The sequence below is a fragment of the Dinoponera quadriceps genome, unplaced genomic scaffold (genome assembly GCF_001313825.1).
Source record: "Dinoponera quadriceps isolate SergipeBrazil2010 unplaced genomic scaffold, ASM131382v1 scaffold424, whole genome shotgun sequence".
NCBI classification, from domain to species: domain Eukaryota; kingdom Metazoa; phylum Arthropoda; class Insecta; order Hymenoptera; family Formicidae; genus Dinoponera; species Dinoponera quadriceps.
Genome location: NW_014554557.1, coordinates 141,579 through 157,870, shown reverse-complemented (window position 1 = coordinate 157,870; position 16,292 = coordinate 141,579). Strand labels below are relative to the sequence as shown.

The 16,292-nt window shown below is 47.2% G+C and overlaps 1 protein-coding gene across 2 annotated transcripts in view; it reads right to left on the bottom strand.

The window, feature by feature from the left end:
- The window catches only part of LOC106752017, a 97,315-nt gene that overhangs the window by 4,508 nt on the left and 76,515 nt on the right, over positions 1-16,292 (bottom strand). For both annotated transcript variants that reach the window (XM_014633362.1, XM_014633363.1), the window contains exon 5: positions 654-886. In XM_014633362.1, coding sequence (XP_014488848.1) covers positions 654-886 — 233 coding nt within the window. The remainder of the gene's footprint in view (positions 1-653; positions 887-16,292) is intronic.

The following is a 16,292-nucleotide window of genomic DNA, read 5'->3' as shown; positions in this document are numbered from 1 at the left end:
ATATTTTTGCTTCATGAAAATTAATATAACATGCAAGTTATTTCAAACCTTTGAAATCTATTCTTTCTCATGATTTCGGGTTACGTCAATTCCACGGTTATTTATTGACTGCTGAAATAAAAGGAAAGCGTTCGGACATATTTACTAATATGCGGAGTCGATCACGAGTGTCATTTTGTGTGCATATTGTTTTCTTTCCACGTATGCCGCAATCATTTTTGGCATGCGATTTCTCGCTTCTGACGTCATCAAACAAGGATAACAGTCACAGCGAGGACACGGGAGCTTTAACATATCCTTTTAAAAGCGTTCGAATAATAAACCGTGGCAAGTCCAGCGCAGAAGATAGAAGTATCTTTATACCGCAGTAAGATTATTATGCGTAGGCGTACGAAGAGTAGCTTGCAGGACGAACATTTCCCTGATTTTTATATTTCCTCTGGTTTCCTCAAGTTTCGATACCGTATCAATATTGATATCTTGTTCTGATACCGGTATCATTAATGATAACGATACTCGCGATTAGATATCCATTTCAATATTAGTATCGATACTTTCATGGTATCGTAACATCCCTAGCAATGATAGCATTGCAACGTATTGTCGTAACATCACCGATACGGCAGATCGTCGTAATGTTATCGTATTCCTACCTCTGCGATTATGCACGGAGGAGTTGGTCGATTCCCTTTGCGCGTCTTCCTTGACTGGAACGATACCCTCCGACTCGTCCTTCGTATTCAGCTTGGATTTCTTCGTCGACCTCTCGTCATCTTCGACATTCTCCGTAGTGTCGGAATCTTGGGAAATGGCCACCGCCGAGACAAGCTGCGGGCTCGTGTCGGGCGTGTGACGTTTGAAAAGACGCATCGTGGCACGAGGTGCGCTGCAAAAGAAATCAATAAGCGATAATGCAGCGCGCGATACGAAGCCGGATGGGTCGATATCAAGCAGCTAACAATTGTCGATTCGTGCACTTTCCTCCGCCGTTTCCGTGGCAAAAGCCGCTGCGAACGTGGAGGGGTTTTCGAAAATTGAAGGGTCTCACGGTGTCGCTCAGCCGGTGAATTCTACCGGAACACCCCCCCGTTCGCGCAAGAAGAGCGAAGAAAGGAGAGAAACGTGGGAGGGAGCAAGGTGGAGGCTTCGCGAGACAGGACTTCCTTGAAAGGTTTGTCGTGCGATGACGTCAGCCCTCGTCCACGAAAAGACCGTCGATGCGTATGTGCATCGACGTCCGTGCGTGCGCGTGCGTTACACGGTGTGTGTATACGCGTGTTTTCGGATAAAAAAAAAAGAGCCAAATCGTGGAAGAAGCACAGGTAGGTAATCGGACAACGAACCCGCGCCTCCTCTTCTTCCTATTTCTTACTTTTCGCGACGATTCTTCCTGGGTGCGCGATCTCAGTTTCTCGCTGAGAATACGGCCGATCGGGAGACGATGTTTAACGACTGAGAGTACCTGCCAGCAACGCACGACGAATTTTCCCGGCTGAGAGAGACGAGAGCGCAAGCTATCGATCGCGGGAGAGAAATGCGTGAGTTTTCATCTCGTTAGGATCGCGGAGTTCGACGGCCGTGTCGGCGCTTTATTTCATAGCTTTCACCGGCGATCGAACTTCACGCACAAATTTAACACGTCGTCTTGGGTAATAACAGCCGAAACTGTTAATACTCCACGGCGTCCGAACGAAGTCCTAATTTGGACCTGGCTTACGACAAGGCCCTCTTCATTTTCCAATGTAGACGCGCGCGCGCCTACCAAATACGGCATATAAGCTTCACGGCCGAGCAGCTTTTCGTCTTTTTCACACGCTGCGTTAACGGCGAGCAACTAAACAAATCAATCCATAAATCATTACCAGAATTCGTCACTTAACAGCGGAGATATTAAGGGAGGCCGTAACACTTACAAAGCCATGAAAACCACTTTCTCCTCTATCGACAAAATTTCTACCGACGACAGTCTGTGCGAGAAGAGAAGAAACACGGCGCACCGGACGGAGGGAAAAAGTGGCAGAATCGATGAAACTTTGCTTAGATGAACGAAATCTCTTCAAGCACGACGTTTATTATCCATTGAACAACTTATACAGTCGCTGAGTGATGAGTTTATCAATTGATTCAACGATACCGCGATTTGATCGGCAGATGCGTCAACGTATCGTTCTGCCGACGCGTAATTTGCGTTTACGTGGGCACAATATTTTCTTGAATATGGCTGACCACCGATTTCCACCGATCCAACCGCTCTTTATTCCCCAGTGCACTACACATCGTCGCAGGACGAAGCGCGGTTTATTTAGCCCTCGCTCTTTCTACACCTCCGCGCGGTTAAGCACACCTGACTCTCCGCCGGTCATGGGAACCTGCCGTTTGGGAAGCGCGCTGTGCACCGGGGCGGCAGATGTCCATTGTCCTTGTGAACGAGGGACAACAGCTATCGTCGACGGCATCCCATCGATTAGACGTATACCCGTACGTTATAACGAGAGCGCGCGCGCGCGAGCTTAACGTACCGCAATTCTTTTCCTTCTCTTTTTTCACAGGTGATTACGTAAGCGTGGCGACACGAATTCGAGACGAATGCCCACCTCGAGGTGGGACAAGCGTGACTCGACGAGGAGACTCGAAGGAACGGAATCGGTGCCGTATGTAAAATACGGCAAGTATCTCGGCCGCGACGGATCTCCTTTTTTCTTCCCCCCTCTCCCCCTCCTCCCCCCCGCTTATAATTCCCGTAAATCCCTCCTTTTTCTTTCTTTCGCTCTTCACCAAACGACGGCCGTAGAAAGTAAAACTATAGCCCGGAGGCTGCGTGTCCTCGAACCGATCAGTCTCTGGCATACATTCGCTATACGAATAACGCGGCGATAAAAAGCGATCTCTCTCTCTCTCTCTCTCTCTCTGCTCGGTGGAATCTCACGAATCCGACGGGATGACTGTCCGATTAGAAAGAGCGCGTACGTTCGTAATTTAACTCCGCGTGTCCCGCCGAACGTTCGTATCCCCGACGCGTTTCCTTCTTCCAGCGATACCTTGGAACTATCGGGGATCGTATCGGTGCCGCGTGTATCACCAGGCCGCATTGCATCTCCTCTACGTATGCAACGTATGAAAATGATGAGGCACGAGTGCGTATAAACGCGCGCAATGACGAGTGCGGGAGATGCATAAAAGTACGCACCTGCACCGCGCCCTCGCGCTTTAACACGGGGGAGACGAGAAAGTGCACGGACACATCGAACGCGCACTTTCCGTTCGCGGACTGCTATAAAGTAATGCCCCTAGTACCCGTGGTATAAATTACATTAACGTCAAGTTTCGAAATTATTCTGCACGCGCACGCCTGCATGTGTGTCTGCGTGAAGATCGCGCGGAGATTATCAGGCAATAATTCGCTGTACGAGTACCTGCTCGTATAGTATTTAGCGCTTACTAATGTTGCATCTCCTCGACTGCCCGTCGAAGTGTTAAAAGGGGCGTGTTTAATCTCTCGTGGAATAAAAGCAGGCGCACTGCATAACTGTAATGTATCTCGCGCATCGTTTACGATCTTATACCGTTATCTCGAAATAGGTGAGTTCTCTCGCTCTCTCTCTCTCTCTCTTCACGCAAACGTAGTGCCGTGTTACATCCGACAGTTGATTGCGTTACTATTGATACCGCCGGTCAGAACGGATCGCGCCAGGTCGCATACGGAGACTCCCGGTGTGACTTATCGTTTATTAAATTATTCAAAATTAATTTAATAAACGAATCTCTACGTGATCGCGAATGCGAACTATTTGACTGCCAATAGGAAGTAAGCGCGGGAAATTTCATGTGGTTTTTAGGTTTCTCTGCACGGGAAACAATTAGTTTTACATCCATAATATTTTTATACGTAAGTAAGAATATTATGTCATCTTAGAGAGGATTTTTAGATTTGATTTGATCGAACTTGTATTGATGGAGTATTACTTGCGTTCAATTCGAAATTAAACATTTTCCAAGAATATAACATTCCTGCTTATACATGAGAATATCTATCAATGATTCAGACTATTTGTTTTTTTCCATGTAAGGGAAAAGCCTGTCTCGATATTACACGTAAGCTTTGCAAATTCTCTCGTGATTTCCTTTCTTTTTTACGACTTTCGATTTACGATATTTCGTCTTACATATATCTTCGACAAATCCGCACATATTTTCCGGGTAAGCCGATAAATTACGGATGCGAAGTGATAATAGTGTCGGCTTCGACGGAACGCTTAATCGTCTGTACGGATGTTCGAAGACGCAACATGTAATATGTTACAGCGTGTAGCGTGTAGTGTAGCGTAATGTGTAGCGTGTAATGCTATTTATTCCGTATGCGCGCACCTCACGTTCGTACACCTGGCGCACCGTGGATGCACCGGGCATCGCCGTTCCTTGGTCATCGCGAATCATCGCCACGGCGGAAGGTTCAATGTTGTTTGTTCAATTCCACGGGAAAAACACGACGGTCGACCATCGTCACCGATCTAGAATAGATCTAAAAAATCTTTGGTATTCGCGGCTACAATTGTACGGTAGTGAGGTAATCGTAGTCAGAAAGAACGTTTTTATAACAAATATTCCCGAGTCGAAATTTTAGTTCAACATTAAAATCCTCATCAGTCTTCTATTGTGCTCCTTTAATGCTACAAATGGAAAGTTATCTCCGATTTCTCCACTTGAAGGCTTAACGTAGAATTTAAAATTTCCCCTCGTGAGGTCCAAATTTTCTTTGTAGCACCGAAGGTGCACTAAACTATTAAGTTCCCGTTATTTCTGTCTCCTCCATGTGGAGACTTGTAGAACAAAGTAGATTTAACGTAGGACCAAAATTTCGACCCGGGCAGTGTTGGCGACAATAAATTTATGTATATATTGCCGTTATTTTTTTTTTTTTTTCGTCAGGACTGCAGGAAGTATGATTAAATCGTCGGGGAAAAAAAACAATGTAATTTCAGAGAGATCAATTATTTTTTTCCTCCCGGCGCACGTTCGCGACGATGCAGTATCGATGTAAACGCGACTGGAGAACAAATTGCACGTTTCTCCACGATCGCATGAGGAATACGGATACACGTGCGTTTTTACGCTCGTGTCGGCCGTAATTCCCGTAAGTTCGACCGTACGAGAGCTGCGTTCGAGAGCTTTGCTCGCGGTTAGACAACTAACGATGCTTCACGGGTAAAAGTAATTAGCGCGTTTAGCGTTCCCGCTCTCTTCGGGAAGTATATATCCCCCTCGGGATACCCTCGGCAGTTCTCTATCTCTCCGCGATACACACGAACATCGGAATTTAAGGTGATCGCAACAACGAGTGGCAACCTTCAGAATGTTCCGTTACACAACAGCTATATGAAATAAGAACCGCGCGGTTCTCCGACTCGTCTCCGCATCTTCTAGCCTTGCATTTAGTAATTCGCAATTTTCGCGCACGAACGGTGGCGTTGCGAAAAGAGGACGGCCGGCAAAAATACCCCTGTTCCTTGTCGATCGTTTCACAACAAAAGGGAATATATTGCCCCACAGTTGTAATAATAACAACAGTTATAATAATAACGACAAAACCCATATTAACAATAATATTAAAATAACACATTTTAATATTTCAGTGTCGATTAACACGTCACAGACGATGGTGTCAATTAATTTTGCTGAATATTATTGATGACATATTTTGTATGTAAAAATTTCCAAACAAGTTGTGTTAATTATCCTCAATGAAAACCCGCAAATGGGTTTCTTCGACTCGAGTCGAGACTCGAGGTCCCCGAACTCCCGATCTAAAGTATCTAATCTAATCTCCATCGGAGGTAATCATATAATACCGTAGACCTATTAAAGCCGGGAATCTAGACAAAGGTCGAGGCTCTTCCATCCTCCGTAATACCGAAATGAGCTCACGTAACGTGAGCTTCGCGAGATTAACGTGTTCGACGCGAATTACGCGAAACAGGTTGCGTATAATATCCGCACACGTCAACGTCCTTCGGAGCGATCTGTTTATATCGAGCGAGTATCGTCAGGGTAACTCTCTCAAACGCGATTTTATTGCTCTGTATCATTCAATCGCTCGGGATATCGATGCAAAGGTGAGCGAGGCGAGCGGGCTCAACGCGCGAAATTTACGCGTGCGGATTTTCCGATCGGTCGCGTCGAGAGACGCGACGAGAGGATGCGTATTCCAAGAACGAGCGGTATCGATCTCGATACTTGCGAGATATCATGGCACCCCGTGAGCTTACCTTCGATCAGAGGTCGTTATTACTCCCCGACTGCGTGGACATAGTGGAAGACGGCGGTGGCGCGCGCGAATTCCGTTCTGATTTCACTCGCGGCTGTGCGGCCGCGAGCGAGCGCGGAAACGCGGTGGACGAAGAGCGAAACGGACAACGCGGACGGGTCCGTCCGCGGAGGAGACCCGAACGGCCGAGGAACGATGCACCGATACCCGCCACCGATCGGAGGATCGGAAAGCCCGGTCAGGTCGGTGCGGACGCTCACCGGCAGGACTCGCTCGAAACTGCCGGCACCGACAAGCACAACGGTCGTGCTGTGGCGCTACCTTCGCGCGGAAATACATTCCCTCTCCCACTCTTTGTCCGCCTGTTTCTCCTCTTTTGATTTTTATTTCATTACGATGATATCCGTCTCTCGCGGCGATGACAACGCGACGTTACCTCCCGGACTACCCTCGCGCTTCCCACAACCCCGAGTTTCGCCCATCTCGACGGCGCATCCCGACGACAATTTCGCGCTCTGACGTGTATGCACGCGGAATGCAGGACGAACGTTCACACCTGTGTGAGAATATGCATACCTGGCGAAGAAAAAGGAGGATCTCTTGAACTCGCGACCGAGTGTTCGCGACGCGACGGAGACGTCACGCGATCTCGTCCCGAAACGACACGCCGGATCTGGAGGCGGCGAAAATAGCGTTGGTAAGGCTATTTTCAACAATATCATCGCGTATCGCTCGACTCTATACAAAGAAGTCGGGCAAGTGTGCGAAGAACCTGCGGGGAGAAACAGGTTCTAGATTCATTCACATCTCGTCGGGGCCTTGAGCGCGGCAAAAAGCGCGCGCGCATGAGCTCTCTCTCTCTCTCTCTCTCTCTATCCGATTCTTACTATAGACGACGCATCTTGTAATCCGCCATGGCTACCAGCGGACAGGCTGTGAAAACGAGTAAACTGCGAGAGGAAAGAAGAATTCGGTAATTATAGCATGACACGATCGAAAAAATTAAAAAAAAAAAAATACCTAATTCGACCTCCGAGTTGGCGTCGTGTTCTTCGTGGGATTTATTTCAAATCACGGAAACATATCCACGAAGAACGCGACGCTAACTCGGAAGCCATGTTAAGTATTGCTCCACACTGCGTGAGCCACTGCGTAAGCCTGAAATATTAAAATCCGAGGAGAAGAGAAAAAGAATTTCCCCGGCTTCTTACACTCTAAAATTACACACATTTGTACACTAAATTACTACATTTCGTACACGGTAAGAAATTGTGTGTCAAATTTAACATCGAGATGAGACAATTTAACACACTTTGTACTTGTGTTAAAACCGAGCCTTGTTAAAGTTTTTATGTTTTAACTTAATTATGTTTACGTTATCTCAACATTTTATGTTGTGTTAAAATAACACACCCTTACACTTCAATGTCGTGTTAATTTTGTGTGCATTTTTTACACAATATTTACATTACTTTTCACCTTGTGTTAAGAGTAACACGAAAATTTGGGCGGACCGTTTCGGACATGTGAAATGCCTGGATTTTAACACAAATGTCTTTACCGGTTCGATGGCCGTTAAGTCGCGTTATCAAATTCATAAGATCACTTATCGAAAACGCTCGGAAATAGATTGCGTGGGTACGCTCGAAACATCGCCGTTTGAGAAACAGTCTCGGGCCTGGCCTACGCCTTTCTCACTGATCTAACGTGCGATCGGCCCGATAAATTAATGCCGAGAGCAGAAGTCGTGTTTCCTCATCGGAAAGGCGGGTACACACACAGCACATATATATATATATATATACATCTTTCTCTCATTCTCTCTCGCTTGAAATTAACAATAGTAGGCACGCTCAGCCGGCCGCTCAGGAATGGGTCGGTCGCATCGTGGGCTATCATCTTGAATCAATTCAAAGGCGATTGAAAAATCCACGCCGACGTCGGCGAGCGATTTAGCAATCGGCAAACGGTAGGCAATGTGAGACCGGTGTCTATTAAGGAGCCATAGCTCCGCCGTAATATCCAGCGGCGGTCATTACGTCCCGCTGTTACGCGCGTTCGTTGTTCTCGTCGGCTCGATCGCGAGGCTAATTGAATGCGCCGTCGCTCCGTGCAATTAAGGAAAATGAGCGGCCCACCATTGACGCGAATCGTTCGACGAACCATCGGCCGATCGGCCGACGCGGGGACACAACGATCGGCGCGAGATGCACGACGAATGGCCAGCTGTATCTCGCGGATGGAAAAGAGTTTTTAACGACCGTCCCGAGTCTCACTGATGTAAAGTCAAGAGTATACGCGCTACCTACGCGAGGTCGACTCGCGTGAGATAACCAGGAATGTCCGAACGCTGTTCGTTTTGCACTCGAGGGCTTGCCGTTAGCTCTCGTCTTTTCGGGATATCTAACGGCGATACGCATGATCGTACCTACGAATCGCGATTACCGGTCGGTCTCATTAGCGCTCCCAGTGCTCGGACTGAACGATTGCTTCAAGGAATAACTGTAACGGACTTTTGCTAACCCTTGACAGCGGGCCGTCCCCAACGAACTTCCAGTCCGACGGTGCCTACGGTGTAGTCATTTTACGGGCCAGTGACTTCTCGAATTATCCGACCGATGACGATCTCGACGGCGCGACGGTCTCCTCGCGCAAATAATCTGCCCTGCGCGCTGCTCGAGATTCTTGTTGCTTAAAAAACAATTTCCCGCGTGACGGTATCTTTGTGGATAGAATATGAAAAAAATAAAACGTGAATGTGTGGAAGAGAGTGAGAGAGAGAGAGAGGATGAGCGAAGAGACGATAACGAACATCTCGATGAACCTTCGCGGAAGAATTACCGGTTGTCTCGGTCGTATTTGCTGCTCACATTCCATTTAATAATCTCACACACATACACAGAAGCATGCGTGTGTTGCCGAGCACGGGAAGTCGATGCGCGCGTGCGACATGTGCTCGTAAGACTCGGACTCGATAGCGCGCGTGCGCCACGTGCCTTCGAGGGGCGTCTTCGGTGCATCCTGGGGGTCTCAAGCGGGGAAATATGCTCGCGAAGCGTGAACATTTCTTGGCAGGGGTGGGCGCGACGCACCGTTGGCACCGATTCAACCCCTTATCCTGCGTGTAGAAAATGCACGATCGAGACGTATGGAGAACGGGAATTGACGTTTCTCCCATACACTAACGGTTTTGATACCAACCGACGGATGTTAGCGGTCTGCGCGATCTCTCGCTCTAATGCTTCCACCTGGGTGCGGAGTGGTTCCACCCGGGAACCATCCATGGGTGGTCCGTCATTCGCTCGCGAACTTACACGCCAGATGGAGATCGACGAAGGAAAGGAAGCGCCGGGTTTATTTCTTCGTCGCACGGCGCGATATCGGCGGCTCCGCAAGGCTGCCCGGTTCTTATGTTACGTTTAACGTTCTAAATTCGCCTTTTCTCCGCGCTCGATCGAAGTTAATTGGCTTTCTCGGCGAGAGGGAGGAATCGGGATCCTCGAAATTCATTTCGTCCGTCCCCATATGAGTGCGAGCAAATTTTAGACGGGGGAGAATGCATTCCAGATGTGTATATCTTACTTTCGCGAAGGAATTAATATTCATGTGGAAATAAGGGGAACAAGAGAATCTTTTGTATGATTTTGTAAATTGAAACAACCGAAATATTTAGCTTGGAAGAATGGACGATTTTTTTTCATGACCAAATAAAATATCGACGTGTGCGAATTATTAGATTTAATGGAGGAAAAAAAATAAAAATTACATTTTACATTCAAATATATCTTATTCATTTTTTTAATATTTTAATATTTTATATGCATCCCCTTATGCCGATTTAATAAAAAAACAAATGTTATTAATTTAATTATTGAAAAACAAAGCCCAAGTCTTGCAACAATCGATAAATGAAGTTTAAAAGACACTCAATTCATGCACGAAAATGCAAACGAAAATTAAAAACATAACAACATAGAACAATTACTAGAAGAGATATAAACAACAATAAGTAATGTTGCCAACAGGAATAATTCATGAAATAGTTTTCCTTGAAAATGGAACTATAAATCCTAAATATAAAAGAATTTTACAAAAAAAAAAAAAACATTTTAATTGAAAATATAATGCAATTTTATACAAATAAATAAGAAATATCAATCTATCCCTCTAATAATTTGCACACTTTTGTAAAATCAGCTCTTAATGATGAGATATTCATACACAATTTATAAGAACCTTATTACGACTGCACGAAAAAAATTGGTCAAGGTGTATCCGAGGGCTGTGCGACCGGAAACGCCGAGGTAGACGACTGCTATCATACACGGTTATCGATTCTAATTGTCGGTTCTAATCGTCGATTAGAATACTCCTTGGAGAAAAGTGTCACGTCTCAAGGCTCAACGGAGCGGAGAGCAGAGGAGGGATCGATCGTTCGGGCCGCGAGAGTGGGCAGAAATAGCGAGAACGATCCTCCGTATTCGCAGTAAATTTGATTGTTCGGAGGCAGGGGCGGCCTACGCTGTCCGGCTCGTGACTTCGCCAAAGGGAAATGCATTCTTATCGTCGGCGAAACTAGCGTGGCACGGTACATAGCGTGGTGACGGCATCGCCGAGTACCGGCTAGTTGTCTCCTCTAACAATACAATAACGATGGAAGGCGTCGCTCACGGGCGAGTCCGCTTAGCTCACAGGTACGTACCTATCGGCGGCGTGTCGTGCCGTTAAAATATCGCATTTACGCGAGATCTTCGTGTGCGAGACGATCCCTCTCACAGGATACCTATGGCTTCCGGGGTCCCTCCTCGACGCGATGTTTACCACGTTGGCCTTACGACATCGCCGCGAGCGGTCGCACGAGACGCCTCGCGAGAAGCGCGGCAATGGATGTTTGCGTGTGCATCTTCTTCTGTTTGCGTTCATCTGTTTAGTTTTCTGCCGGACAGAAATGCGACGGGGGCAACGATCACCTCCATCGTCGTTTGTTCGTCCTTGCGGACGCTCAGCTTCCCCGACAGGTTACCCGCGGGTTACCCGTCGGTTTCTAATCTCGCTGTTACCCGCGAAATAAGCCAAGAGCCGAGCGCCGACGAGAGCTGCACTTAACTCTCCTAGAAAGGGATTCGTCTGGGCTGCGGAACTGCGAGGAAGACGGGAGTAGGAGAAACAAGTTGTTATTCCCACGCCGCGCCTGCTCGGGATGCTACGAGCACTTTCGCTATCTAACCTTATCGGAGAGCCTCGGAGTATTGCGAAACGCGTAATAGGCTCGCGAGCGAGACCAGCGAGTACTCCTTTGATCGAGGCGGGCGCGACGTTTACATCGGATCTATCTCACGCACTTTCCCGTGTAGCCGTCGATCGCCTCTCGCAGACGATCTTTCTTCCATCGCATTTTCGATCTTGATTCGAGAGTAGTCGCCTTTCTTTTTTTGGCGTAAACCACCTGGGGTCATTTTAGACCATCGGTCTGTATCGGATACGACGTAAATGTCGCTTGATGTTCACTGGGTGCAGATAATCTCGTTCAAACTTATCGTTATCTTGTATTCATAAAGTCAACTATTACCATGACTGACTAATTTTGTAACACGAACGACCACTCGAGGTCATTTTATACGCCAACGAGTCTTTTACAGGCTTATACTATGAATAAGACGGGTCACGGCTAATTCTTGTCGCACATATTAGGTATCAAAATGTTCCAAATGAAAGGTAGATCCCCCAATCGGTAAAAACCCACCACGGCGTGAACTTAATTTCGTGACCCCCAGGTGACTATTCCCGGGTTAATCGGGCGCGAGAACGGAGCGAGAAACGCTACCGTTGATTTTCCTCCCGAACGTCGCGATGTTGCGCCGCGAAAGACCGGAGTATTATGCGTCCGCGTTTCCAGCACCTGTTCCTCGTAATGTTGACGGGACTTCTTAGCGCTCGCTCGTCCGTCCGCAGGTATTCGAGATCGCTTATTCACGCGACGATGACGACTGACGCACCAACGACCGGTTGTTGTTATTATTGTTATTATAAATGGCTCACGGACGTCTCGGGGATGTCCGAGATGCCAATTTACCGGAGCTTGATGAAGCTAACTTTCCGAGATTACCGTAACGATGGTGTTTCATATTATTGTCGAGTGTACGCTTCTCACGGTTCAATATTTACTAAGGCTGCGTTCCGAAATATGCTGACAGTAGTACTGACAGTAGTTTTCGCGCTTTTCCGGAATTGTTTTCGGCATGCTGCGAGCTAGTAAAATGTATCGTCTTCTTAACGACGTGCGATCAAGATTTCTTTCGTTTCGTCGCGCCGGTACATTGGCAACCACTCATACATGCTCGCTTGACGGTACTCGCTCTTTTCGGCGCTAGAAAACCAGTCGCAACCCACGTGCGCGCGCGGCCGAGCACAGGCGTGATTATTGTAAACGAGAATATTGCTTTCGTTTCGCAGACTGTCCCTGGAAAACTGACCATTGGTATAATTCTCTCAATAATTAATACGCAGAGGACTGTTGTTCGACTACTTCGATACCTGACATGATACGACCTGCATCGCAGAATAATAACAAAAGGTTTTAGACATTTTGTTCTCGATCACCTCGCTCTTGCTTCTTACAGCATCCGATTATGAGTCCGTCTCGTTCTAAGTACGAAAAGTGCGAACGGTGCAAGCAACGCGAACAAGTCTGTTACAATCATGGGCACTTTTTGATTTACACTAATGTACCCTACATTCATTTTTATCGATAAACCAGTGTTTATTGTAATAAGGTCGAATCAAGTATTGAAAGCAACGTCCGTTATGACACCTAGGAAGAAGACGGGAGTAGAAGGAACGAGTTGTTATTCCCACGTCTGCTCGGGATGCTACGAGCACTTTCGCTATCCAACTTTATCGGAGAGCCCGGCGTATTGCGAAACACGTAATAGATTCGCAAGCGAGACCCGCGTGCGAGTAATCTTTTGATCGAGACGGACGCGACTTGACGATTATACCGAGCTTATCTCGCACGCTACGCATTTCCCCGACCTCATGGAAGCCGTCGATCGCCTCTCACAGACGATCCTTCTTCGGTATTTCGATCTTTATTGGGCGCGAACAGAGCGAGAAATGTTTCCGTCGATTTTCCGTCGATTTTCCGCTGCTTCCCCTCGAGCGTCACGATGTCGCGACCTTGCAACCCCGTGCGAATCGACTCCCAGAGTTAAAAACTAATTTCGCCGGCTTGAAACTACCTCCCACAAGTGAAAATTTACTGTCCGTATAATATAACCGAAGTTCAATCAAATCGGATAAATTTTTGTCTTCCTACACTTATTTTTTAGCTGCAACTAAAAACTATGTTTGGTAATTAAATTCCAGTTATACGATATGGATAGCTAATTCCCTTTTCCCGTGCGTACTTCCGTGTTTTCAGTACCGGTTTCAGGACACGTCGGCGAGACTTGTAAACGCTCACTCGCTCGCTCGTCCGTAGGGATTCGAATTTAATTTGTTTCTGAATGATTTTGAATAAGTGTGCTCGGATTGTTTAGGGGAGGTGTTGCGATAAAGATTTCCCTCGTTTCGCTGCGCCGGTAAATTGGCAGCCGCTCACACATGGTCGCTTGACAATACTCGCTCTCTTCGGCATTAAAGAACCAATCGCAGACGAGAGCCAAGTGCGCGTGGCCGATGGTTATTGTAAAAAAAAGTAGTAATATTGCTTTTATTTCGCAAACTGCTCGATGAAAAATTGGCCATTATATAATTACCTCAGCAAGCACAAATATATAGATTGTCTTGTGATAGATAAACCTTACGCTTATAGATAGAGCTACGCTTTATGGTTGATTGCAAACGTTTGTTCAACGCGGAAACGATGTTGTTTTGCATTATTTAGCGTTAACATACGAACTACGTATTACAGTAAGCGATCGGATATATTTTCTGTTCTTCCTTCCACCTGCTCGCGATGCGTACAGAAACCTTACGTGGAACCTAGAAGATGAAATGATGCTATTTTAACGCGCGAACTTTCAAAGCCAAGCAAGCAGAAGTGCACGAAAACTATCGATACAAGGTAAGAGAATGGCGTTTGTTAATTTACATTAATTAATGGCATGACAACGAACTCACCGCCGGCGCAGGACGAGCTTTTACAATCAATACTGGCAATACTGGTGTAACAAAACGTTACGTTGCATCTGTGGTGCAGAAGAGGATTGCCACATGAAGAGCAGTCAGGTTTCGTAGGCTACAATTTCATTATTTTTTAATATATAGAGTTTATTGTGTACATGCTTATTTAGCATCACCCCCTCCCCCCACCTAATGCAAAATGAATAGTAAAGATATGCAGTTATGCGCTTTTTATACACTCTTCGGAAACGAGACGCAAAAATGTCGCGCCTTGTTCGTTACGGCAGAATTTTTAACGGGGGTCTGGGTGATTATCTCGAGCTCGATGCAATATTGTTTACCTGCACTTTCTTCACATCTTGTTGGATACAAAGCCATGTGCTGAACACACAGCCACTCATGAGGTTTATTCCATACGTAATTTGCGGCACCATCGAAATCTGGGGCACGAGAGGAATCGACGGGACGACGACTTCGGTTTTAGGAGTAGCATCAGTAATAATAATTGGTGTAGAACCATTAGGAAAGCTGCCGGTACTAATGCTACCAGTGCCAGGTGTGCCTGGTGTGCCAGGTGTGCCTGGTGTGCCTGGTGTGCCTGGTGTGCCTCTAGTAGTGGTTGTGTTCGGATAAGTGTTAATAAAATTATTGATACCGATGTTCGTCGTAATATTAGTAGCTCTCAAGTTGTCACTGTCGCTGCAGTTTCCGGATTCGCAATTGATTTCGTATTCCGTGAGGAACTGGTGGCGGTGCCTAAACCTTTTCGTACAGTGCAAACATTTTTTATCGCAGTCCCGATCGATGCTGCACTTCTTCAGGCACGCTTCCAAGCAGTGTACGGGATCTGCGAAATTACATCGCTTATAGCGATAATGAAATTACACGCGACTCCCTCCTCCTCGCGTGGATTATAACGATGCGTTATTTTACATGTAACGAATTAATCGAGAATAATTAATCGCGACAAACGACGCCGCGCCGCCGTCGCTATTCGCAGTTGCGCAACGTTAATGATGAAAGCGTGTTGCGCAACTGCGTGTGTGCGTACATACGTATGTGTGTGTATGCAAAAGATCGCGCGGTTTTAATTCAACGCGATCGCCGAGTGACCGTGTGTGTAACAAGTACAGCACTTGCGTAATGCGTTCGAATGATTTCGCAAACGGTGCCCCCCCCCGTCCATAAAGCGCGCTCCTCGCAACGCGTCATAAAGTTACGTTACGATTTCTATTCCGACGAGTTACAGACGACTGCTATCGCAAAATAGTCTACCACTATCGTCCGGTATCTCCCCATGACCATAATGATGTCGTTTCGGCCTCGTCATCAGACACGTTACGTATTTCTTGTAGTCCGGATTCCGACACTCCTGGTACACCTTCCGCTGCTCCTCGCTGATCATCTCGGTGATCCCATCGGCGTCTTTCGGGTGCACCATCGACGCGCGCACCGCGCTCAGAAGGACGAGCAATTGCACGAGCGTGTACGTCAGCTCCATGGCGCGCGATTTTCAACGAAATAACCGCGCGGGATGAGCAGCCGAACTCTTTATACCCTATAAGCCTCTTGCCGGCCGGGTGAACGACCCCCGACGTTTGCGTTGTCAAACGTCTCAGTCAGAAGAGTGTTTGCGCCGAGGCGTTCCCGTAAAGATACGTCGCGCTCGGCTAATATATTAACGCGTGAATTGCTATCTGTCCCACGGAGAGAGAGTGCAACGTCAAATTTGCACTGCTTATCGCGCGCACCGGCGCCCCGCGAAGCCGAAAGCCGCGCTCGGCCGTGCATGTGCACCTGTGCGGCGTAATGTGTGGCGTAACGACGGCGGAGGGTGTAAGATGCCAACGTGTGCATTCGTAACTGTGTCCTCGATATCAGCCTCGCCCCCCTCCCCCCTCCGCTC